Source organism: Lactuca virosa, chromosome 9 (genome assembly GCF_052849685.1).
Source record: "Lactuca virosa cultivar CGN04683 chromosome 9, Lactuca_virosa_CGN04683_v6, whole genome shotgun sequence".
Taxonomy (NCBI): Eukaryota; Viridiplantae; Streptophyta; class Magnoliopsida; order Asterales; family Asteraceae; genus Lactuca; species Lactuca virosa.
This window is the reverse complement of record NC_136434.1, coordinates 95,160,231-95,187,601: the sequence shown is the minus strand read 5'-3', so window position 1 is coordinate 95,187,601 and position 27,371 is coordinate 95,160,231. Positions and strand designations below refer to the sequence as shown.

General features: G+C 34.9%; 2 protein-coding genes and 1 non-coding gene across 3 annotated transcripts; 1 reads left to right on the top strand and 2 right to left on the bottom strand.

Moving 5' to 3' along the window:
* Positions 1–8,203: 8,203 nt before the first annotated feature.
* On the bottom strand, positions 8,204–10,617 carry LOC145141415 (PRA1 family protein A1-like). Its single transcript, XM_079074713.1, has 7 exons — positions 10,313–10,617; positions 9,710–9,750; positions 9,532–9,610; positions 8,952–9,038; positions 8,777–8,865; positions 8,587–8,658; positions 8,204–8,464 (listed from the first exon to the last, which is right to left on the bottom strand). Exons 1-7 carry the CDS (start codon positions 10,468–10,470, stop codon positions 8,361–8,363), a joined length of 630 nt encoding a protein of 209 aa, XP_078930839.1. The 5' UTR covers positions 10,471–10,617; the 3' UTR covers positions 8,204–8,360.
* A 57-nt stretch (positions 10,618–10,674) lies between these two features.
* Positions 10,675–10,748, bottom strand: TRNAV-CAC (transfer RNA valine (anticodon CAC)). Its single transcript has one exon. It is a non-coding gene; the product is annotated as a tRNA-Val (tRNA).
* A 1,000-nt stretch (positions 10,749–11,748) lies between these two features.
* On the top strand, positions 11,749–12,255 carry LOC145136171 (cyclin-dependent protein kinase inhibitor SMR4-like). Its single transcript, XM_079070352.1, has one exon. It carries the CDS (start codon positions 11,914–11,916, stop codon positions 12,103–12,105), a length of 192 nt encoding a protein of 63 aa, XP_078926478.1. The 5' UTR covers positions 11,749–11,913; the 3' UTR covers positions 12,106–12,255.
* Positions 12,256–27,371: the final 15,116 nt, after the last annotated feature.

The window sequence follows — 27,371 nt, the reverse complement described above, 5'->3', positions numbered from 1 at the left end:
TTGTGTGTTATTTTGCATGCATTTCACAGGGTGCCTACATAAAGTTCTTGGTACCTTGTGAAATGGCTATTTTTAATTGTTCTTTCATTTGGTCCTCTTAGTGTTTTTAAATTTTCTTATTTTTCTATTGCAGATGGTTTCAAATGACAATTGAATGTGAAAGGAGTAAAGGATGTCCTTGTTGTTCTATGATTCTATACCATCAATTAAACTGTGTCGTATGGTCTAGGGATGAGCATATGGACTGGGGAACCGGCCGAAACCGGTCCCAGAACCGGAACCCGATGGAACCGGTCGGGCCGGGACCGATACTATAATTTCTTCAATTTTTGGAACCGGGACCTGGTAAGAACTGGTCGTTGGAACCGACCCAAAACCTGGAACCGGACCGGATAACTCACTCAAATTTTGAAAGTTGCATAACTCACTCAATTTAACTTTTTTTAACCTGAATCTTTTTCGTACATGTAGATTATGATTTGTAGTTAAGTTTAGACTATAGAAACGCTTGATTGGTTTAAAAATTGAATGAGTTACAAGTCCCGCAAGGAAGGGTGTCAAATCAGAATTTTTTTTATGTTTAAGCAATTAAATGTAATCTGACTTTGTTGTTCAAATGTTCCTAACTCACTTAATTTAACTTGTTTTGACATGAATCTTTTTCCTACATGTAGAATATGATTTTTAGTTAATTTTAGACTATAAAAACGTTTGATTTGGTTAAAAATTGAATGAGTTACAAGCCCCGCAAGGAAGGGTGTCAAATCAGAATTTTTTTATGTTACAATAGTTAAACGTAATCTGACTTTGTTGTTCAAATGTGCATAAATCACTCAATTTAAGTTTTTTTTACCTGAATCTTTTTCCTACACGTAGTTTAGGTTTTGTAGTTAAGTTTAGACTATAAAAACGCTTGATTTGGTTAAAAATTGAATGAGTTACAAGTCCCGCAAGGAAGGATGTCAAATCAGAATTTTTTTATGTTATAACAATTAAACGTAATCTGATTTTGTTGTTCAAATGTGCATAACTCACTCAATTTAAGTTTTTTTACCTAAATCTTTTTCCTACACGTAGTTTAGGTTTTGTAGTTAAGTTTAGACTATAAAAATGTTTGATTTGGTTAAAAATTGAATAAGTTACAAGCCCCGCAAGGAAGGGTGTCAAATCAGAATTTTTTTATGTTACAGCAATTAAACGTAATCTGATTTTGTTGTTCAAATGTGCATAACTCACTCAATTTAAGTTTTTTCGACCTGAATCTTTTTCCTACACATAGTTTAGGTTTTGTAGTTAAGTTTAGACTATAAAAACGCTTGATTGGGTTAAAATTTGAATGAGTTACAAGCCCCGCAAAGAAAACTTGTCAAATCAGACCGGTTCCAAAATCAAAAACCCGGCAAAAACCGGAACCGGTAGAACCGTCGGGCCGGTTCGGTTCTTGATTTTGGCCGAAGCCGGTTCCCGGGTCGGGCCAGTTCCGACCGATTCAGTCCGTTTGCTCATGCCTAGTATGGTCAAAAATTGTTGTGTACGGATCACTATCCTTATCAATTACCTTAGTGGCATCATAAATCCATTTTTTGCAAAAAAATACATTGCCCCTTCCTTATTTGGATATGTACTAATAGATTCTCTTTACATGCACCAAGTGTCCAATACATTTCTATGTCCATTCTTGGATTTCTTAAGTGTCCTTCATATCTTCGAAAATATATTTGCATCTTACATGGATATGGTACACCAAAATAGAATTGCGGATGATCTAAACCAACATTAGGAAATGAGGTTGCCACCGAGCCCAATGAAAATGGTCTAATAGACAACTTCATAATAACAAAGAGATATTAAAGAGATCAACTTGGTGTAAGATTATTTTATGGTTTAAGCATATTTATACAGGTGGAACATATAATATGAGTGTTAGGCCGGGGAGTAACAACAATGTTATGTGAGAATTTATTATAATGTGAATTACGTGGGAAAAATTATAAATTTTGTTTGGTTCAGAGCTTTATATGAATACTAGACGAATTCTCGCGCGTTGCGCAGCGAAGATTAAAAATATATTGTTAAATTATTTATAAATATATGTTTAAAATGGTTATTTTATTGACATTAACTTTGAGATAATATATATATATATATATATATATATATATATATATATATATATATATATAATCTCATTTATTTTGAACATTAATATTCATTGACATCAACCCACATTCCTCATTAATAGAATCAAATATAATTATCTATTTAGTATTATTTTTAACAATTATTATTATTGATTAATTATATGTTTACTTATGCGATCATTTTCTAATTTCAATAATGATGTTCATTTAAAATACAATTTATTTATAGCTAAATGTAATTTATAATTTGATGTTATTATCATTTAAAATTGTTATTCATTAATTTTAAACCACTTATTAATAATAATAAGTTAAAGAAGACTTTTAAGAAACACTTAATATTATTATTAAAATGTGAAACATATACTAAATAATAAAGCGATAAGATAGACAATTTGCATTTCAAAAGAGATTTGCATGGATAATATGACATATCCATGTAATTTGATTTTATTATTTATAATTATTGCTTATTAATTTTAAAACCACTTATTATTATTAATAAGTGAAAGAAAATTTTAAAAAGCACTTATTATTATAATTAAAATGTTAAACATATACTAAAATATAAAGTGATAAGATAGACAATTTGCATTTTAAAAAATGTTTACATGGATAATATGGATAATATGACATATCCATGATTTTTAATTAATTATTGTTTTGAAGCAACATGAACTTACAAACATGTATACAATAGTTAATTAAATATTATATATGTCACCTTCCATAACATATCATCGATAACATGAATCTAATCTAATTTACATTAAAATTTCAACCACAACATACTATGATATTCTTAAAAGAATACTTAAATCAAGAAAATACAAAAAAGAATTAGTATATAACAGACTTACAAATTAAAAACTTCAACATAATAACATGACTCGAAAAATTGTTCAGAGCCCTCAAACCAACACAAAAAACATTAAACTTGTTTTCTTTGTGAATTTTGTATGTGGTTTATATTTGTGTGTCTACTCAAAAAGATTGACCTTTTTATAGTAGAGTATCCGTTAATTGTTTATTAAATATATTATATAAGTTATAAAACCTTTGAATTGTTAATCATTATTAAGAGATTTTTGAGTGGTATTCATTAAAATAGGAGGTTTCAAATGCATGAGGTGTTTGTAAATTTTTATGGGGGTTTCAAATGCATGAGATTCAAGGAAAAATGCAGCTTTATAAGTATGTATGATTGGTGTAATAACCAATTTGACTCTAGTTGACTTTTATTACCGTTAGATATGTAACTATAGTTAGTTGGTGTAGTTAGTGATTAGTTAGAAAGTGGTTAGCTGGTACTCTCTCTTGTATATATTTGTACAGTTAGCCTTTTCCAAGTAATGAGAAATGATTCCAATTTTCATTTTCAAAGAAAAACAACATGGTATCAGAGCATGAATACGATTCAATCAGTTCTTCGTTCTTTAATCTTTGATTTCATTTTTTTTCTGTTGATTGATTTTTTTTATCAATCACAGATTCCTTCGATTCTATTGATTTCTTTTCAATTCTTCTTTGATTTTGTTTTTTCGTAATCATGTCTTCGAATGCGTCATCTTCAAGCAATTCATCTGGATCTATTGAAATTTCAAATCCATTCTTTCTCAATTCTTCAGACAATCCGAGTACAGTTCTTGTTTTAAAGGTCTTTGATGGAACTGGATTCTCGATGTGGAAAAGATCGATGATTCTTGCTCTTTCAGCAAAGAATAAAATAGGTTTTATTGATGGAACGGTAAGGAAGCCAAACATAAATTCTGAAGATTATCATAATTGGAACAGAGTCAATTCAATGGTGATTAGCTGGCTATTGAATTAGTTGTCTAAAGACATTGCTGAAAGTGTTCTATTCATGCAAACTGCGAAGGAGATTTGGGATGAGATTAAGCAAAGGTATGAACAATCAAATGGCGCCTTGATTTTTCAAATTCAGAAGCAATTATTCTCTATTAGTCAAGGATGTGATGATTTTTCTACATACTTCACTAAAATCAAACGTATATGGGATGAATTAAAAGTCATACATGAAATTCCAAATTGTACATGTGGATCTTCTAATGCAATCAACAAATTTCTGGAAGAACAAAGGCTTGTTCAATTGCTTATGGGACTCAATGATTCATACAGAGCAATTAGGGGGCAAATCTTAATGATGACTCCACCTCCAAGTATTTCTACTGTTCATTCCTTGTTGATTCATGAAGAAAGGGAAAGAGAAATTTCCGCTAATCCTAATCTTGTTGTCGATTCTATGGTTATGAATGTTAATGTTCAGAATTCCACTTATCAATCATCCAAGAAATATTGTTCTCACTGTAAGAAGGCACGACATATCAAATCTCAATGTTAGAGGTTAATTGGTTTTCCCACTGATTTCAAATTCACAAAATCAAAGAAGGTTGACTCTATAGCTCATAATGTCATTGACAATACTCAAGTCATCACTTCAGATCAATACAAACATCTTTTAGAATTGCTATCCAAGACCAACTGCAATGATTCTACTCGAGTCAATTATGTTCTTAATGATGGTGCTATGGATACATCAGGTAATTTCATTGATTCCAATGGTGAACACGTTACATATGCTTTCAATGTGGTTCTTGGTTCAAATAAAGCACATTCAACATGGATCATTGATTCAGGAGCATCTGATCATATTTGTTGTGATAAAACTTTGTTTTCATCTTTAAACAAATTTTCAAGATCTCATCTAATTGGTTTGCCTAATGATCAGTCTATTCGAGTTTCTCAATATGGCAATGTTCCTATACATGATAAAATAATGCTTTCACAAGTGTTATATGTTCCTGAGTTCAAACACAATCTCATATCAGTTTCAAAGGTCACTACATAACTTAAAGTTTGGGTGATTTTTACTGATGAGTTTTGTGTTATGCAGGCCCCTTTATCCAAGAATAAGTTCATCATTGGCAAAAGGATAAATAATCTTTACATAAGGAATTACAAGATCTTGAAGAATCCTGCTTCTATAGATGATTCTATCAAAGGTTGTATGGCTTGTAATAAGATTGATAATAATAGTCTTTGGCATTATAGATTAGGTCATCTACCAATCTATAAGATGAAAACCTTGTCTTTAGTTTCTAAATATTGTAATGATTTGTCTTTTGAAACTTGTACAATCTGTCATCAAGCAAGACAACACAAACTGTCTTTTACTAATAGTGATTCACATTCTCAAGAACCTTTTGATCTGTTGCATGTTGATGTTTGGGGCCCATACAAGGTTGATACTTACAATGGTTTTAAGTACTTCTTAACTCTAGTTGATGATTATTCAAGATGCACGTGGGTTCATTTGTTAAAGCATAAAGGATCTGCTTTTACTATCATTCAAGCATTTATCAAATATGTTCATAACCATTTTAACACTACTGTTAAAGTCATAAGAACAGATAATGCTTTTGAAATGGGGTCAAGCAATGAAGGTGTCCAATTTTTTCAAGAACATGGCATTTTTCATCAGAAATCGTGTGCTCATACACCTCAACAAAATGGAATTGTTGAGAGAAAACATAAACATCTTTTAGAAGTGTCAAGGGCATTATTTTTTCAATCTGGTCTTGGTAAAGCATATTGGGGAGAATGTGTTCTTACTGCAGCTTATATCATTAACCGAATTCCTTCAAAGGTTATTGATAATTTCTTTCCCTATGAAAAACTTTTCAAAAGGAAACCAGATCTTTCAAATCTAAGATCATTTGGATGTCTCTGTTATGTCTCTACTAATTCTCACCAACGAGACAAGTTTATGCCTAGAGTTGATGCATGTATATTTGTTGGATATCCTTTTGGACAAAAAGGGTATAAAGTTCTTAACTTGGATACCAGGGGTAATTCTGTCTCTAGAAATGTTATCTTTATTGAAGATAAATTTCCTTTACACACAATTGATGATTTCAACATCCATGTTTCATATTTTCCTGTTGCATTTGATGACCAAAATTATTCTCATAATGATCATTTTTCTTCTTCCTCAAATGATCTGATGCCAATGCCATCTGTTTCACCTGATCATGTTCCACAACAACACAATGATCAAGGTCAATTAAGAAGGACATCCAGAGTATCTATCAGGCCTTCCCATCTTAATGATTACATTTGCAATAATGTTCATTCACATAGTGATTCTTTTGATGATTGTAGTCATACTATTACAAATTATTTCATTCCTGATGAAGTTTCATGTGATCATTTCATCAATCAAGTTGATTTTTTGGCTTTCAATGTTCAATCTAAAGTCGTTGAACCTCAATTTTATCATCAAGCTAAAGGGAATGAGCTATGGGAAGAAGCAATGAAAAAGGAATTTGAAGCTTTACATGCAAATCATACTTGGGATATTGTTCCACTCCCAAAAGGCAAAAGACCCATTTCATGTAAGTGGGTATATAAAGTAAAATACAGAGCAAATGGATCAGTTGAGCGATATAAAGCTCGTCTTGTGGCAAAGGGTTTTACACAGAAGGAGGGTATTGATTTCCATGAAACATTTTCTCCTGTTATCAAGTTTAATACTGTCAGATGTTTGATCAATCTTGCAGTGAAGAAAGAGTGGAAAATTCATCAATTTGACGTGAATAATGCTTTTCTTCACGGAGATTTACATGAGGATGTTTATATGAAGTTAAACCTGGCATGGATACATCTTCTTCTTCAATGGTTTGTAAGTTGAAAAAGTCATTGTATGGACTAAAGCAAGCTTCACGTCAATAGTATGACAAATTGTCATCGACTTTACATGACAAAGGCTTCATTCGATCTAAAAATGATCATTCTTTGTTCACAAAGAAAAATGGTGCATCCATTGTTATTGTTGCTGTATACGTTCATGATGTTTTGGTTACCGGTAACAATGAAAAGGAAATTCTTGATTTACAAAGACTTCTTCATCACCGTTTTCAAATCAAGGATTTGGGAATTATAAACTTCTTTTTGGGATTGGAATTTATTCATACCAATGATGGTATCATAATGCATCAACATAAATACATCAAGGAATTATTGGATAATTACTCTATTCATTCTTCCAATCATATTACATCTCCACTTCCTAGCAAACTTAAACCACTTTACAACAAAGAAAATCCTCTTCTTGATCCTACTAAATATCGACAATTAACAGGAAAGCTTAATTTCTTGTTACACACTAGACCTGACATTGCTTTCATAGTTCAATTTCTTAGTCAATTCAACAGTTCACCATGTCAGAGTCATATGGATGCAGCTATTCATGTTTTGCATTATTTGCAAAATACAATTCATAAAGGTCTTCTTTTAAACAACAAGCCAGATTTCAAGCTTGAGGCTTTTTGCGATTCAGATTGGGCAGCATGCCCAACCACTCGTCGATCTGTAAGTGGATATTTCATCACTATGGGGGAAGTCCTATTTCTTGGAAGTCAAAGAAGCAAGCCACTGTTTCTCTTTCATCTGCTGAAGCAGAATATCGATCCATGCGTCGTGTATGTTCTGAGTTAGCTTGGCTGAGTCGATTACTTGCAGAATTTGATATTTCCGAAATTACCCCTATTCCTCTTCGTTGTGATAATATGGCTGCAATCTACATCGCCAAGAACCCAGTATTTCATGAACGCACCAAACATATCGAGCTTGATTGCCATTTCGTTCGTGAGAAATTACAAGGTGGATTGATTTCCTTGAGTCACATTTCTACCAAGCAACAACCAGCTGATATTCTAACCAAAGTATTATCTGGTTCTGATCATGGTGAAGCAGTTTTCATGGTGAAGCAGTTTTCAAGTTGGGTATGATTGATCATCCTCCTCCAACTTGAGGGGGGGTATTGGTGTAATAACCAGTTTGACTCTAGTTGACTTTTATTACCGTTAGATATGTAACTATAGTTAGTGATTAGTTAGAGAGTGGTTATCTGGTACTCTCTCTTGTATATATTTGTACGGTCAGCCTTTTTCAAGTAATGAGAAATGATTCCAATTTTCATTTTCAAAGAAAAACAACAATGAAAGCATACATGAAACATTTCAAATGCAAAAGGCAGCAAATACAACGTGTAAAAAGGCTTCCAATTACGAAATATTATTAACATAAAAGAACACATGGTGTAAAACTCCATAACAACTAAAACATGAGGATCCTCAAAACTGAAATAAAGAGTAGTAGTAGTAGTAGTAGTAAGTAAGCACATGAATCTACACACACCTACAGTTCGCTATAATTGCGCCAAACTGCACGGAATTCCTCACGGAATGTATTCAGACGAGCTTTCAAATTGGGTGTCCGAAAGCTTGCATGCAACACCGTTGCTGACAATAAAATTTCACATGGAATTGTTAGCAATTAGAAAACCGGACCTCGTTTGTTACACAGTACATGTCAAACACAGTATTAACAAATAAATAACAAGAACAAAGAGTATGGAAATTACCAAGAAGGCCGATGGCGCATGCCCATAGCAAAGTCAAGAGCCCACAAGAAATAAACCAAACAAAGAAACTCGCTGCATTGAATAAAAACAAACAAGTACTAGGTTAGGTACCATTTGGGGATAAAATTCAATCCTTTTTTTGTTTAATCTTTTTTGGTTAAAAAGAAAGAATTAAAAGTGTTTGACATACCAGCAGAGAATAATGAAACACACACCCAACGAGGTTTTCCACATATATAAATTGTTCTCTTAGAAGAAGGGCGCCCACGAATAACAGGTCTGTAGATGTAAAGACACAAATGTAAGAAGTGTTATTTAAATTATATTAAAAAAGAAAAACTGAGGCAAATAAGGAAAAAGCTCACGTTAGTGGAGGTCTCATTTTTGCTGCCATGTGTGGAGAAAACCGCCTCACAGTTCTAGTCACCTTTTCACTAAATGTCCCTGCAAAGCTGTAAACCAGTGCTCAGAAAACTTGAATAACATTTTACAATAAAGAGAAAAAGGTTCTTTTTTGGATAGAAAGTGGTATACCAACAATAAAATTACTAATAATCCTAAAGATGATAAAGATCAACACTAATAGATATCTTATATACAATTTCTTATTACTCTAATGTTACAAACTTACACTCTTAATCACTAAGGCTTAAGGCATAGAAACAATTACTCAGAAAATTTATAAAGCAACAATCCCTACCCCTTCCCAACAACAAGTTTTGTAGCAGCATGGGTATTAATGGAAGCTGTTATTAAATACATATATTTTATTGACAAAATATTTGCAGACCATAGATAAAAGTGAAGCCAAAAGTTTGTGCAATTCTCTTAAAGAATCCCAGTGGCAATAGTCGCATAAAGTATACAGCAGTCAAATATATCTAGCTATCACCAAAGATATTAGCAATTCAACATGCATAATAGTATAGGTACATAGCAGCGTACCTGTCATTTAAGAAAGCTATAGTAAGAGCAGTCAACATGGCAGCAACTATAGCAAATGGCCTCCTGATAAATCCTAATCCTGCAGTTAACAAAATTCAAGATTGTCATCTATATATATATGGAGAATTATCAAAAACTTCACAGGAAATGAACCTTCAATAAATTTCAATTAGCTTACCAAGAATGAAAACAATCATGATGAAGTAATTTGTCCGGTAGCTGCAAAAAGCATAAAAATGTTAAACCTGCTTATAACCAAGGGAAAACACATTTTCAAAGAAAGAGCATACACATAAGCCACAAAACTAATAAGACATGTCAGAACTTGCAAATCTAGGTTTATTTGGTTTTTTCAATCCCCAAATTTCAGATGCATCTAGACTTAAAAGCAACAAATGCTTAGGCACCAGATAATTTCAGCAAAGTTAACAGAGCATCTCAATTCAGGAAAAATCATCATACGTAAGCTGCAAAACTAACAAGAACCTAACTTGAATTAGTTTAGTAAGTCACAACAGATGTTATAAAACCAAAGTTAGGGCTGACAGATGATATATTCATACAACAATCGGCGATTGCCAAAGTAACATATACGAAGTAAACCAAAGTTTCAAACGAAACGTATTAGAATTTAGGGTTTAATTATACTAATCCATGAATTCTAATTTTAATCTTGATTGTCCGCAAAATCAAATCAACAACTCAACAATCAGTGAATAGAACATATAATTCAGATACGATTGAACAGAACGGAAGGAACTAGAGGAAGATAAGAACGTACTAGTAGAGATTACACTTGAGGCGACTGTTCCATTTGCTAGAGGAACGAGGGACGGTGAATCTGGAAAAAAATTCGTTGAGAGGACGAGGAGGTGATGACCAATCGACTTCCCTAAGCGCTTCGATCAGATCTTCTGTTGTTACAGTTCCCCAATCCATTTCGTTGGCTCGTGTTCGTGTTGGTCGATCGAGCGAATGAATGAATCTCAAAATATCTGATTACGAATCCGCAGACAAAAAGCGAGGAAAACAATCAAACGAAGGAAGGAAGAATACCCAATTACTTCAAGTACAGGTTTGATTTGTCATTTGAGCAAGCAAGAGTAAATAAATAATCAAAAAAATACGTTAAAAATAACAATATGTCTGAGCCCGGGTTCGAACCGGGGACCTCTAGTGTGTGAGACTAGCGTGATAACCGACTACACCACCCAGACCTTGATGTACAATGAGCTACAAATATGTCTTTAAACATCAAAACAATCATGTAATATGAGTTGTGTCCTATGTGAATTTGTAACTAGAGCATTTTTAATTATGCTATTTTAGGATTTTGTAATTGTTATATGTGGATGTTTCATGTTTGGGTATCCGCGTACATAATTTCTGTTAGAAATTCCGAATTTATAAAATGGATTTTTAGTTGTGTTCGCTTTATATAGTTATTTATGGGCAAGTAAGTAAGGGTTATATTCTTATATTAAATTTTTAATGAGGTAACTGATTTATTAGGTTATATAAATATAAATTTATAAATGGATCTCTTAAAAAACTAATTAATATTTATAAAAAATACATAAATCATATAAAATCATAAAAATGTTCTTAAATACACAAAGAAACGGGAGCATGTAACATTAATGACAAAAATAGACTCCTAACATCAATAATAAGATATTGAAAATATATCTTACTAGTGTGAGACTCGTGTATTACACGGGTTGATTTAAAAAAAGATTAAACATTAAAGTGTAAATAGAAAATATTTTTTAATATAGAACTTTAAAATAAGAAAATAATAAAGATATTTATTGCAATTTAATATTTAATACTTTACATATATAAATATATGACTTTAATTTTAAAAATTGAAACAAACCAAAAATTGACAAGTGGATAATATTTATTTCAAAAATACCACAAAATTACAAGTGTCAAAACTCAAAAAAAACCTTCGTTTATTAAGGAGGATTACTTTTTGCAATTTGTACTAATAAAATAATTAAAACCAAATCAAAATACTAAACAACAATGAACAACTTATATAATTTACTGTTATATAATTTACTGTTATACTTTACAAATTAAGAAACACAACACGGATGTGAAAGGAGCCGTGTTTGACTTGGTCAGGTCACCATGCCGCCTCTCTCTCCTTCTCAAAAGACCGGTGAGTCGGTGACTATGATTTTCAAATCACAGTCAACTAAGTGTTCTTCCTCCCACTTTCCTCCCGACATCCCCACTTCTACTTCTTACCCAAACATTCCAAACAATAAATTACGATCTCGATCGATTCAGTGTACACAAACACAATACACTACCACTGCATACTCCACCCTACGTATTCACGATCCAGTTTTGTTGATTTTTCGCAATTATATGGAAGAAGAATGCACGACGCCGAAGCAGCAGGAAAGTCGAATTCCGGTTGCAACAGAGTGCCCACCTCCACCCAGAAAGAAGGCGGCAGTCCGCCGGAAGAAGCGGGAGCAGTCGAAGGTCGGGTATTTCCATCCACCGGAACTTGATACATTCTTCGCCGGTGAAGCAACAAGGAGAATTTGGGTTTAAGCTCTCCTTATGATTTTAGGAATTTATAATTTTTCTACGTACGTTACGTCTATATATATTTTTAGGATTAATTGACTGACATATTAATATTTGGTTTTTTTGTTAATTTAGATAAACAGTTTTCTTTTAATAACAGACCTATCTTATCTATCTTCAAGTTTTCTTGTCAATGAGAAATTTTATTATTGGTTCTCATGAAAATGAGAGATGGGAACAATTGCCTATACATTAATACATACGAAAATACACAAAGATGTATAACTATATGAAATTTTTACCTTTTTCTACATACACGGTGACCCATTTCACCCAAACATACACATTGAATTTGAGCCACAGTTTCTATCTAACTTATGAGTAAAACAACATTATACAAATAACCAGTAAACCATAATCCAATAAACAAGATAATATGCTTATGAACCATTTTCAACCTCAGAAACATTCAGAAACATTCTACAATAATAGTAAGAAAACCATAATCCAACATGTTATCAAAGCATTTTTTTTTTTCTAAACCCTAATTCTCTCTCACCTCCTCTAGAAACATGCATTGCGTTGTCGACTTTTTTATGGCTACACTTCTTCCTCGTCCCCTTCTTCTCCTCTTTCAATCGACAGACCCTTTAAAATCGCCTATATCAATGCATTCATTTCATTGGCTCTTAATCTCGAGCGACTTAATTATTATGTTTAGAGAGAACTTTTTGAAACCCATTGGAGAGGTTTGGATGTTCTTGATCACATTGATGGTCCCACAACGATCAAACAACCAAAACTAACGAATTGAATTGGCTTAATATTGACATTATAGTAAACTTATGAATTTATGTCGAAATATCGCAGACTATCCTCCAAATGATTATGAAAAGAAACTGCATAAGTCAAGGAGACTATGTTTTGTGACAACACTGACGTAAAATCCACTCAACTTGACAACGAACTCAGATCATGATTTGATATTCTTCGGTGAAGTTTTATTTTACCTGTATAAAAACTATTACATACTTTTTTGATAATCTCAATTGATACATTCCAGATAGCTATGCTCATCCATCATCTCTTCCTACTTTCTTAGAAGTCTCGAAGAAAGGCCCAGCCCAAGATCAGCTAAAGAATGTCTGGGCTAAGGGAGGTTCGGTCCAAATAGACCCAACTAATTATATAACGATCGTTGAAATTAAGTCGGGTTAAAAAAAACGGTTATGATGAACCGGTTATGTTTGTTCGCCCGGTTTTAAACCCTGATTTAAAATCCGTTTTATAAGATTCCTTTTTTGATTTTATAATTATTGCAAATGCAAATCCGGTTAAAATATACCCGGTTCAAGACCGGTTAACCAAGCCCTGTTTAAGGCCTATTTAGTATTGACACCTATAATATGAGGCTATGACGAATGCCTTTGTTAGTAGTTTATACTATTGAGGCCCGGTTATATAAATCTTTTAAACAGGGGACCAGTTAAACTGTTAAAGGCCCAATTTGGCAACTGCCATTTCCCACATTCTGTTACTAAACCTACAGGCTACAGCCCAGTTTCCGTTTCGTTGCAGTCTTCTTTTTTGCTTTTTAATTAAGATCGTGGAGATTTTAATATTACTATGTGTAAGTTTATGTATTTCAATTTATGTTGATTTTATTATATATTTTTCATCCCAGATTGTATAATTTTATTTGTTTATTTTCCAAAAAAAAAAATTGTATTTGCTATTTTTAGTTTTAAAATAACAAAAGTTTATAACACAATATTACTGTTTTTCATAAGTCAAAAAATTAAAATATATAGTTTAATAATCAAAATATCGTTAAAATCTAATTAATGGATAATTATAATTTTAATATTTAATTTAATCATAGTTAATAACTACATTTTAACATGTGAATAAATTAATTATGTAACAGACTAACATAATAAACAGATATAATAATATATTAATATGGTTTTATTTTGTAATGGTGATTTGCAACATGACTTGCAAATATGTAAAATGTTTAATATTAAAATAATAACATAATTTTATACCACTTCGCAAGGCTTCTACAAACTTGATGGAGATGCTTTTAGTGACAGAAAATTTGCAATAATTATGAGTTTTAAAAAACAAAATCTTTAAATATAAAAAATACAAGTTGATGTGTGATTTGGAGAATAATAAATTAATTGAATTTCTATATGATTATGTGCATAAAAACCGGCATATACCAGATATCGTGGGAAACGCATTTTCCATTTAGTCAACATAGAAAAAAGGTCAAACCATTCCAAGATGTAATTGGAACAATATCAGCCGTCAGATTATGATCACGAAACTACAGCAGTGCAGATACACCCGAACACCGTGTGGGCCTTCACTTTGGATTTGGACGAAGTCGACATCATCTTTCAGTTACATCTCCATATATGATTAGAGCAATTGCAGGACTTACAAGTTACAATCTGCACCCCTGTACTTTTGTTTTTTTGTTAAATCACATCTTCCCCAAAACTTCATTATTTAGAAGTTCACCAACCAATCTACTATTAATAAGACGCATAAATTTTGTTTTATTAAGTATATTTAATTGCCATAGATGTAAACTTTGTTTTATTGAGTGCATTTATTTGCCATGGAGAATATCATGCGGATCGCTAGTTTATATTTGTTATGATAAATAAGTACAAATGACAAATTTCAAGAAACAACAATGTATATTGTCTTTTTAGTATGTGGATAATGTATTTAATGTCTATCAATGATTACAATATATTTATAAATTTGATAATATTCATCAGTATGTAAAATATTGGACTGCTTACATATATGACACGGTTTGAGTGACTCGACTCCCACATAGATGCCATATGTCATTAAAGTTAAGAGTAAATTACATATATCGTATATCGGTAAGAAAAATTAATTAGATTTAAATAACATAAAATAATACCTCATGTACTGCAAGTATGTTCTCGTCACTCCATCTTTTTAATTATCCTCCTACATTTTGTTCCTACTTATCCTTCTATCATATCACATTTAATTTAATGAATTAATAATCATTTAATCCACTTGTCAACATTTGATATGGTAGAGGATAAGTAGGAACAAAATGTAGGAGTATATATTTAATTTCTCTTTTAAGTATATACCAAAGATACCTTAATAAGAAAAAGAGCTTCTAACACAGCAGTAGACATAAGTGGATTCAATGAGTGGTTTAGAAGTATATTTGATTTCCCATTCAAAGAAAAATACCCTAATAATATCAAATTCTCTTTGATAATTAATTTTTTTAATTAATATTTCCTTATTGTTATAAAATATCTTAACTTCATCTTAAGTAACTAAGTAAGGTGCAATTATCCATTACTTAGGAAAAGATAATGTCATTATAACATCTAAGCCATCAAGCAAGTTAAGGTATCTGCTTTTTGAGATATTTGTCCTGGATTGTGCTTCCACTTCACAATAGCAAGTTCAGTCTCTTTATTTCTTAGATTTTTGTCTTCCACTTTATAAACCGCCTCAGGCTCCTTAATCAAGAGTTTACTCTCATCTAACCTTAGATCATCAAGTGGAATCGTACCAACTTCTCCATTAAGACATTTATTCAAGTAACACGCTTGGAAAGTGTCGTGAATGTCGTCCAATTAAGGTGGTAACTCAAACATATAAGCATGATTTTCAACCTCTTCAACCCGTCAATTGAATAGAAAAAGAAACCGATATAAAAGAAATGTTGCACCCAAATCAAATAGCACTCGTATCGGGTATGAGTTTAAGATAAAAGTACCTGATACTACGTTTGGCTTCTCTTTTGCTTCATCAACGGTCATTTGAAACGCACGACTATTTACTTTACCCTCATCATTCTTCTTCTCAACTTTGGGAGTTACACGTTTTGTTCCTGTTTTATTTTTTTGACTCTCTGACGTCAGCTTAGGACCGGTCACACTTATATAAGTGTTGTTTCCACAGTGATCACATCCACGATCATGTACAAAACAATTTCTTGCAAAATGACCAGATTTCCCACAATGATAACAAGTGGGAGATGTCGATACCACATCACATTTCCCTGAATGCCTTTTTCTGACATTTCTCACGAACAATTTCTTTACTCCTTGAATCATATTGGGACTGAGATCTCAAAAAATGGAGGCATTTTCTTACATTTTCCAGTTTTCCTTCCTATCTTCCTTCCCACTTCCTCTTGGTTAGGTCACTACTCTTGTCTTTTCCTCTTTCGAAGTTCTAGCTGTAACGCTTGGTTCATGTACGAATTAATTCTAATGTTTTTGGAAGGAACTCGACGAGTTGGGAGGCTCCAACTCGACGAGTAGAAAGCTTCCCAACCGCATAGATTGGAGAACCTACTAGATGAGTTGGGGATCTCCAACTCGACCAGTTGACGCTGGAAATAAAAACCCTAATTTTCGGGCATTGTACCCTATTTAAAGGACTTAACCTCTAGGGTTGGCCTCCTTACTAGCCTCCTTGCCCAAAGAAAACCCTAGAATCACATCCCCCTCTTATTCATTGAGTTTTGTGAGAGTTGAGTGATTGTTTGAGATATTTGAAGGAAGTTTTGAAGAGAGAAGTATCAAGCTTGGAAGAGAGATCTTGGATCCAGAAACTCTACATCAAAGGCTGCATCTTGGAGGTATAAAGTCATAACATTGACATGTAGCTTATTAGATCTCATTTTTTGTAGTTTAGGGCTTGGTTTTGGGATTTTGGCTTGGATGTCCAAAGAAAAGAGGTTTCCAGAGGTTGAGGGTGTAGATCTGGCCTCTATAAGACCTCTAGAGGATTAAACTTGCAAACTTTAATAGCATCCATGTCCCATTCATGAAATATGTCCACTATGAAGCCTAAAATGGACCTTGGAGAGTGTTTCAATCATGCATGGACGTAAAGTTAGAAACTTTACGTGATTTGTCCACCTTTGGACATCAGATCTGTGTTTTGGGACGACGAGATGAGAGTTTAAGGGCTTAATGAGTCAAAGCCTTCCCAAAAGGAACTAGGGTTTGGGTTTAGAGCTCATTAGATGATCCTTGGGGTTAAAGTTGGAAACTTTACCCTTCTACACATCTCTAGGGATGGGGATCTGAAGTTTGGAACCTTTAGATTCAAGAAAAGGGGCTTAATGCATTAAGTGGGTTGACAGGCTGAAGAACTCGACGAGTTCACATGAGAACTCGACGAGTTCACAGGAGAACTCGGCGAGTTGGGTTGGGGTTACCCCGATTCTGTTGGAAAACGGAGAAACTCGATGAGTTATAGGAAAACTCGACGAGTTGGGTCGCGATATCGCGATTCTGAATTTGGGGTGGACTCGACGAGTTAGGTCAACTCGGAGCGTTGACTTTGACTTTGACTTTGACCTTGACCATGATTAACTTTTAAGGGTTTGAAGGGTTGAGTTGTATCTAAGGATTTTTTTTATGATTAGGGAGGTGGAAGAGCTGATACTCGGAGTTTGGACCTACTCAGCTACTGTTCGCATTTGAGGTGAGTCTCCTCACCATACCAATGAGTCAAAGGCACCAAGGTCGGCCCATTACGTGTTATGTGGTATACTAGTTGCTTATGTGGTACGTGATATGCTAGTTGTCTTGTGATACTTGCATGGAAGACCCCGGGGGGAGCCCGTGGCACTTGGATGTCAGACCATGTGGGTGTGCCCATGGCCTCCCAGGTAAAGACCATGGGGGTGCCCATGGCACTTGGTTATATGTAACGCCCGTGTTTCGAGGATAAGCATTGATGTGATGATGTAATAGTCTAGGTCAACCGTTGTAACCTATTTTAAAGTAATAAAGATGAATTACTTGAATATTATGTGAATTATGTGCTTTTATGTGATTATATACTTGTTTGTAAATATATAATAAAAATGAGCGTCAAAAATAAAATGTTAGATAAGCCCGATATCGATGAACAAAGTTAAAGTGGTCATGACAAGGATTCTGGAGATATAAAGAACGCCGAAATCCGATGTATAACGAATAAGTTATGGCTTGTCGAAGTTTCACGACAGAACGGGCACGACACTGCGTGACGTAAATAGTGAATTTACGATAGATGACTTTTTAGCCTTAGTGATCCAAACGAAAGTCCTAGTGTTCGTTAAACCGAGAGTGTGCATAAAAAGAACGCCCAAATCTGACTTCGTATGAGGAAGTAATGATTTTTCTAAGTTTCGGCTTAGTAGTATGCAGCCCGGAGTTCGAATAATAGATCGAACGATTTCTAGCTGACACAACCTAAAAGAGAATCGAAGATCTCGCTAATAGTAGTTCAACGGCAAAAAGACAAACGAAAACAGACGTCGGATGAATAAGTTATGAATCTTTAACGGACTTTCCTGACTGTAAAAAAATAACTTTAAAAATAGAGTCAAAATTAGCCGATGGAGTCTAAACAAAAGTTGTAGTGTGCGCTCTCACCTACGCGTGGATACAAATAACGTCAAAAACGGAGCTTGTATGCAAAAGTTATGAATTTTTTAAGTCGGGATGGAAAATTGTGAGCTGGGTGCGAGGGGTACGCCTAGCGTATCCTCGGACGCGAAGCGTTCCGGAGTACGCCCTGCGTACGAGAAGCAAATGCCCCGCGTTTTGACTTTTTCTGCGGTTCCGAAGTGGCCACGAAGCTCCATCCGAATCGGGACACCTGCCCCTTACGTGCAGCGCACCGCTGAGGGTACGCCCAGCGTACTGCGAGGCCTCACGCCTACATAAGGGTGCGAGGTGCAGCCCCATTTTCACACTTTTTCAACTCTATTTCACTCTCTACTCTCTCTCTATCCTTCCAAAACACCCCCGAAGCATAGGAAACCTCCCTAGCATTTTAAGAAAGCCCGGAGCACCCGAAGGCTCCGAGAAAAAAGAGTTTTTTGGTTTGAAACTCTGCCCCCACAGAGCCCGGTTTTCAAGCAAACCTCCCGGTTTCATCAAAGAAGATTGTTTTAAGAAGCGAAGTGTTGTCCGAATCACTCCTTATCAGGTGAGTGTATAGTCACTTTCATCTTACACATAGATATGAAGTATTTTATATAAATTACATGCTATGTGTATATATATTACATGTTTACTTGAGATCGATGTTGGATGAGAGATATGAACCTCTTTCTTCTTAGATCTGAAAATTTTCCTTCAGATCTAAACTTTTCTTCCAGATCTGAACCTTTTCCTTCAGATCTAGATTTTCTCACTTCAGATCTGAACTTTTCAGATCTAAAGCTGATATATGAATAATTTATACTTGAGATCTATACTGTATGAAATATATAAACTTTGTTTCCATATCTGAGTTGTATATGTATTTTATATCTACAAATATGTTGAGTAAAACATGGGTAAATGAAATAGTTGGTGTGTGGTGAAATAAAATGATGAGAGGCCTCGATGTTGACGTTGATCCAATCATCTAGCGGAGTATGGATGACGACCACAGACTTTTCTAGGAAGTCCAGTGGAACGCTAGCAGGCTCGCAACCTGTAGGTGTTTGTGAACAATGTGCTCACCGGTGTACTCCATCCCCCCATGGTTGCCTTACGAACACTTATGGCTGAGGAATCCCCTTAGCAGTAGTGTCCATCCCGATGAAATTCCTTAGGATAGGTCCCTTATATTAGATGCTTTAGGGACGTAAAGTGAGGATAACGGGAACGGGTAAATGGGTTGAATAACTTTTGAAAATAATAAACTTATTTATTGTGGGTTGAAAACCCTATATGCTCACCAGGCTCCCCAGCCTGACCCACTCAGTTTCTTGTATTACAGGTAGTGGCAAAAGCATAGTTGGATGATCTGACGAGAGATTATGGATTTATAGGCCAGTAGAAAATAAATAGAATGTTGTAAGGCCTATATTATTTTGAGGCCAATTTTGTTTTGTGGCCTATGATGTTTTCTTTATGCTTTTGATCTGTACTGACGATGACATCCCGAGTTTTGTAATATAATGAAAATACATTTCTTTAAGAAATGCTTTGATAAAAATTTTGTCATATTTTGTTTTGGAAACAAATTCCTCAACACTTCTCTTTAAAAAGTTACTCTGATTTTATTAAAAAACACAAACAGAATCGGTCTTTTCTGGTCTTAAAAATGGGGATGTCACATTATAAGACCATGTGGGGGTGCCCATGGCTTTCCAGGTAAAGACCATGTGGGGTGCCCATGCCACTTGGTTATAAGACCATGTGGGGTTGCCCATGGCATTCCAAGTAAGACCTTGGGGGTACCCATGGCACATAGGTGTAAGACCCTGGGGGGAGCCCACGACATCCGTATATGTTTATATGCATGGCTTGTATGGTTGATATGGTTATTTGATTATGTGAGTTGTGTGGGGTATGTTATGGGAAACTCACTAAGCGTTAGCTTACAGTCTATTGGTTGTTTCAGGTACTTCGGGATCTAAGGGCAAGATCCCGGCGTTATGGCGCGACATGCACTCTCTGGCGTTTTTTTTTGGGACACTCTGATATTATGAATAAATTGTTGGATGTTATGGATTTTAAAAACAAATGTGATTGGAATTTTATGTTTTATGGAAATGATTTTGTTATTTAAAAATGAAAAATTTTATTGGAAATTTGGGTTGTTACACTAGCGTTTCAATTCATTTTCTCGTTGTGAGCCGCTTCCACTACATCTTGGAAAGTGGCAAATTGGGTTAATGGGTTGTCTGCAAAAATTCTTGTTTTTGGGTCTTTAAACCCCACATAAAAATGACCAATTCTTCTTGTCTTTGTATCTACCTAATGATGTGCAAATATGGTTTTTCTCATTGAACTCCATTGTGTATTGTTGCACGGTCTTTATCCCTTGTTCAAGGTGCATAAATTCATATTCTAATTGCTTCATAGCAATAGTAGAACAATGCTATTCTTAAAACTTGACCTTGAATTGTCCCCATGTCAACATTCACACCAGGTTTGCTCCCAAGGTGCTACTAACCATATCTCACTACTAGTGTGCTTCTCGCTTAAGCAAGTTTGTTGCATACTTTACTTTATTAATTTTTGCACAATTACTAATTTTGAACATCTTCTCAATATGCGTTAACCATGTCATAGCTACAACTAGGTTAAATGACTCGGAGAACTCAATAGGCTTACAATCTAGGAATTACTTGTATGTACATCCACATTTTTTTCCTAAAGTAGCATCTCCAGTAGCTTTATCACCTTTCGCATTCCCCATATTCTATCACTTTTCTTCCACGATGGTGACAATGGGAGGTTTATCATGAACTGTTTTCATTCTTGCTTTTATCCGAGGCCGAACAATTCCTAATAACATTTCTTAGAGAGCTCTTGCTACTTCCTCGTGAATTGTCTGTCGAAACTCTTACGGTTGCTCGAATGGACTTTCTTGTTTGGGTTGACGCACTGTATGAATCCCTTACTAACCACCAACTCTAGTACTTCGAGTATTAACCATCTTAAAAATAAAATAACTTAGTTTGAATTACCATAACATCTTTACTTCTAAAATAAAAAACATGTATTCTCTACTTGGAATACAATATTCACTTTACTAATTCATTTCCTATATTTTCCCAACAACCACTTCAGGTAAGGAAACCATTACTACTCTTTTAGGGTTCAATTCTAGGGACATACGGTCGGTAACACTTAAACCACGACTCTGATACCAATTTGTAACACCTAAAAATTTAACATAAGGTATACCCTAATTTTTTTTAACATATATTACATATAACAAACCGGGGTTACTTATATTAAACAAATGTTCATAAGTTGTATTGCATATACATATATCAAATTAAACAAATGTTCATAAGGCCCATTATATATGTTGGACGGGGCCCATTATATATGTTGGGCGGGGCCCGTTTGTATGTTGGACGAGGCCCATTATGATGGGCGAGGCCCGATACATGGGAGGGGCATGAGGTTATGTATAGTATGTAGTATTTTGAGGAACTCACTAAGCTTTGTGCTTACGGTTTGTGGTTTAACATTTTCAAGTACTTCCGGTTCTAAAGGGAAGGACACGGCTTGACTGCACAACGTTTCCCCTATGATTTCTGCATTGATAGCTTTCTTACACTCTGATAATTTAGATACATTTATATTATTCTTGATTTTGGAATAGATGATGTATGAATTTGATGGCTTGAAAATGAAAAAAAAAATTATCAAAATTTTGGGATGTTACATATAACTAGTCCTTCATTGGTTTATTTGGGATCTATGAGTTGTCATACATATCATAACTAGTCCTTCATCGCCTGGCAAATTGTTCTTTAATTCAAACACAATTTTCTAACATGTTTTTATAGATTAGTTTTATTCGTTAATTTTGTTTGGTTTAAAGTCAACAATGTTATCATAGCTCTATGTAACATGTTATTTGAATGATTAGAAATAGACTTTGCTATTTGCACTTTCTGTTGTGCTTTTACTCTTTTTCTTCCTTAAACATGAAGCTTTGATGTAGGTTATGTGTGTGTTAAAGCTTTTATTTAGGTTTTGTTTCTATTAAACCGTTTTTTTAGAACGGCTGAAATTATATTAAAACTAGCAAGAAGCTAGAAAAAGACAATTACATCATCATAGAAGCTAAAGTTGGGTTATGAAGTCAAGTAGTCCAACGTAACTTAATTTTGCAACATCTATTAGAAACCCAAAAGAAAGCCCTATCTACGACATCATCAAATAAAAAAGACTTTTTAGGGATAACCGTTCCAAAAATGGTCGAATTCCGAAAATTCTAAATGCTCCAAAAAGTAGTCAAGATAACCGCATCAAACACCTTCCGTTGGTCTCCCCTCAACGTGAGATTATCGGACCAAGAAAGAAGTGATTGCACCGAAATCTGAGCAGGAAGATCAAACCCCCACCAAATAGAAATACGACTCCAAATCTCAATCAACTCGGAACATCTTGTAAAGAGATGATCGATGGTCTCCGCAGCACTAGAGCAGATCAAGCACATAATCGAGGGCACCATAATACCTCTTGACAAAACAAAACTGAGAAATTGAGAAAAGGTCTTCTAATATTGATTTCAATAATGAACGGACTTATACAAAAATCATCTAGAGAACAGCTATGCAAATTCCTAGAAATCAGGGATTACTAAATCATTTCCTGTGACTAAGAAATAATATCCTAAAATATATGGAAGATATACAAAATATGACAGCTATAGAATATGTACACATCAATACCCCCCCTCAAGATGGAGCATGGAGATTTGAGATGCCCAGCTTGCCGAGAAGAGTATCAAACTTTTGCTTAGAGAGAGCCTTCGTTAGAATGTCTGCCAATTGATGAGAAGTCGAGACATAAGAAGGAAGAATGAAACCACGATTGATTTCATCTCGAATGAAATAGCAGTCAACTTCGATATGCTTAGTACGTTCATGGAACACCGGATTCTGAGCAAGGTTTAGAGTTGACTGGTTGTCGCAAGCGATGAGCATGGGAGATGAATGATGAATGCCAAAAGAAGATAGCAATCCTCTTAGCCATTTCAATTTAGATGTGGTAGCAGCTAGCGATCGATATTCTGCCTCAGTGGATGATCGTGAGACAATCTGTTGATTCTTAGTTTTCCAAGAAATTGGTGAGTCGCCAAGAAACACGAAATATGCAGTCAGGGATCTGCGAGTCAGAGGACAACTCGCCCAATCAACATCACAATAGGCTCTTATTTGTAACTAGGAAGAGGATTTAAGAAAGAGACCTTGGCCGGGATTATTTTTAAGATAGCGTACGACACGTAAAGCAGACTCCCAGTGAGCAACCTTTGGATTTTGCATAAATTGTGCCAAGATGTGAACACTGTAACAAATCTCGGGACGAGTAATGGTTAAATAGATGAGACGACCTACCAGTCGTCGATATTTCGTTGGATCCATCATGTCGACACCATCAGCAAGAGCAAGGTTATGATTTTGCTCAATAGGGGTTCCTATAGGTTTGGCACCCAAGAGAACGGCATCCGAGATAATATCAAGTGTATATTTACGTTGACTAAGGCATATCCCAGTGGCATTGTGCGGCACTTCAATGCCCAAAAAATATTTTAATCTTCCTAGATCCTTCATATAAAAACACTTGCTCAAGTAATCTTTAAAACTTTGGATCGCAATAGACTCATTTCCACCAACAACGAGATCATCGACATACACTAACACATTCAAGTGAATGGTTCCCTTTGTATAGATGAAAAGAGAATGCTCATATTTGGACCGAGCAAACCCATATTTAGAAAGAGCGGCAGTTAGTTTGGCAAACCAACATCGTGGTGCTTGACGAAGACCGTATAATGATTTTATGAGTCGACAAACTTGATGTGTTCCGTGAGCTTCAAACCCAGGAGGAAGACGCATATACACCTCTTCTTCAAGAACCCCGTGAAAAAAAGCATTATGAACATCCATTTGATGAAGCTCCCATTGATTGATAGTTGTGACAGCCAAAAAAGTACGAACATTGACCATTTTCGCAGTAGGAGCAAATGTTTTTGTGTAATCTAGACCTTCAATTTGATGATTTCCAAGAGTAACCAGCCTTGCTTTGTGACGTTCGACTAACCCATCTGCATTATATTTTATACGAAAAACCCACTTGCTTCCTAAAGCTTTCTTCCCTTTAGGTAAAGTTGTTATTGTCCAAGTATTGTTGGATGTCAATGCATCAATTTCTTTTCGCATGGCATCACGCCAACATTGATGACGGACTACCTCTTTGTAGGTCGAGGGTTCCATTCCTGCTGTAATGACTGCCAGAAAATGTCTATGGGACATAGAGAAATTACTATAATTGATGTAATTTGATATAGGATACCGTGTACCTGATGACGCTGATGAGAGAGGAGTGGAATGTGTGGAAGTAACGTGAGTTGTATGTGTTATGTAATCCTTGAGTCGAGTGGATGGAAAGCGTTGTCGATGTCCGCGACCTAACACATTTGTATCATCTTCATCACAACCAGATGTATCCTCAACAACAGATTCGGTCTGTGTTTGTTGCGCATCTGATACACCAGGAGCATCAGATGCATCATCAGGTTGCTGTTCTTGTTCGGATTGTTGATGCATTTGAGAGTCGGTAGCAACGTCAGTGATAACATCGCTAGTAACATCGGTAACAGGTAGCTGTTGTGTCACTGGAATGAGAGGAGTCTCATGTAGCATTGAGTTGTTAGGAAGCCAATAATTATCCTCTTCAACGTTAAAGGTGGATCTGATTTAGATGTTGGGTCTAAAGATTTTTCAGAATATGGAAACTTTGTTTCAAGAAATATGACATCTCTCGATTCAATAATCTTCCTCGATTCCATATTACAAAGACTCCATCCCTTTTTACCGTATGGATACCCGATGAAGATACACTTTTGACTACGACTTGCAAATTTATCTTTGGAGCGATTGAGACTACGAGCATAACATAGACAACCAAAAGTGAGTATATGATCAAGTGACGGTCTTTTTCCATATAACACCTCAAAAGGTGTTTTCCAATTCAAAATAGATGACAGAGTACAGTTTATCAAATGCCCGGAAGCCACACTACATTTACCCCAAAATTTGACGGGCAAGTTAGCTTGAAACCGCAAGGCTCGTCCTACATTGATAATATGTCGATGTTTTTGCTCAACACGACCGTTTTGTTGGGGAGTGTCGATCATTGAAGGTTGATGCACAATACCAAGTTTCTTAAAGTAATTTGCCATACATGTAAACTCTTTGCCATTATCACTCCGTATGATTTTTACTTTGGCATTAAATTGACCCTCAGTCATCGCCAAAAAATCTTTAAGGGTTTGAGCGACCTCATCGTTATGTTTTAGCAAATAGACCCAAATGGCACGGGAATGATCATCTACCATGGTCAAAAAGTATTTAAAACCACATATGGATTCTTCACGGTAGGGTCCCCACAAATCACAATGAATAAGATCAAAAATTGCATTTGCTTTATTTTCACTAGGAACAAAGTGTTGTCGAGTTTGCTTAGCTTTAAAACATACATCACAATGTTCTAAAGTCTTAGAATTATACTGAATACTACCAATTGAAGGAGACAATGATTCTAACACTTGTTTACAAGGATGTCCCATCCTTTTGTGTCATAATTCAACATTGACCGGACCAACCACCTTATTAACACGTGTTGTCACATTTTCCTTCAACACATACAATCTGTCACGTACTTCACCCACTCCAATCAGCGTCTTCAAAATGCGGTCTTGTACGATACACAAACAGTCAATACATTTCAACATGTAGTTTTTATCTCTAGTCAACTGAGTAATTGAGATGAGACTCAAAACCGGAACATATAAAACATTTTTTAGCACTAACGATCCCAACAATACTTTTCCTTATCCTGTAGCCATTACATAATCACCATTGGGTAATTTGACAGGTCGTGGAGAGATATCTTGAAGAATATTAAAATCTGCACCCACTCTAGTCATATGGTGAGAAGCGCCAGTGTCAAAGAACCAAGAAGTTTTTGTCTTACCAGATAGGTGAGTACTAGATGATGACTTGTGCGAGTTTAAAATGGATTTTAGTCTACTCCGATCTTCTACACTCAAATATTCTAGTCCGGCTTTGTCTGCATCTCCTATAGTCTGTCCTGGTGTTTAAACAACATTGGCTCTAATTTGGCCACCACGACCTCTTCCGACTTGTGTTTTTCCCGTCCTCGACCACCCGGATGACCTTCAGGGAAACCAATAATGCGATAACATTTTTAAATAAGATGACCATGACGCTTACAATTCTCGCAGTAGGGTCGTTCACCATGTTGTTCCCCTCGTGAATCACGTCCTCCTGTATTTGTTGTTCGAACTGCAAAGCTCATCACTTCATGGCGTTCTGGATTAGAAGACTTTGACATTGATCGGACCTGTTCTTGTTTAGTGATTTGCAACTACACCTTATTCATATTGGGCAAAGGATCAGTAGCAATAATACTGGAGTGAATGGCACTGTAAGAAACATCATCAATGTGACATCCCCATTTTCACGGCCAGAAAAGACCGATTTTGTTTATGCTTTATAAAAATCAGAGTACTTCTTTTGATAAAAATGTTGCGGAATTTGTTTCCAGTAAAACATGATAAATGTGTTATCAAAGCATTTCCGAAGAAATGTATTTTTATTCCTTATAAAACCTTGGGATGTCATCGTCAATACATAAACATAAGCATAAACAGAACTTACATTCATTTACACTAGTGATCTACATCTATTTTAAATCCATCAGTGTAAAGTAGCT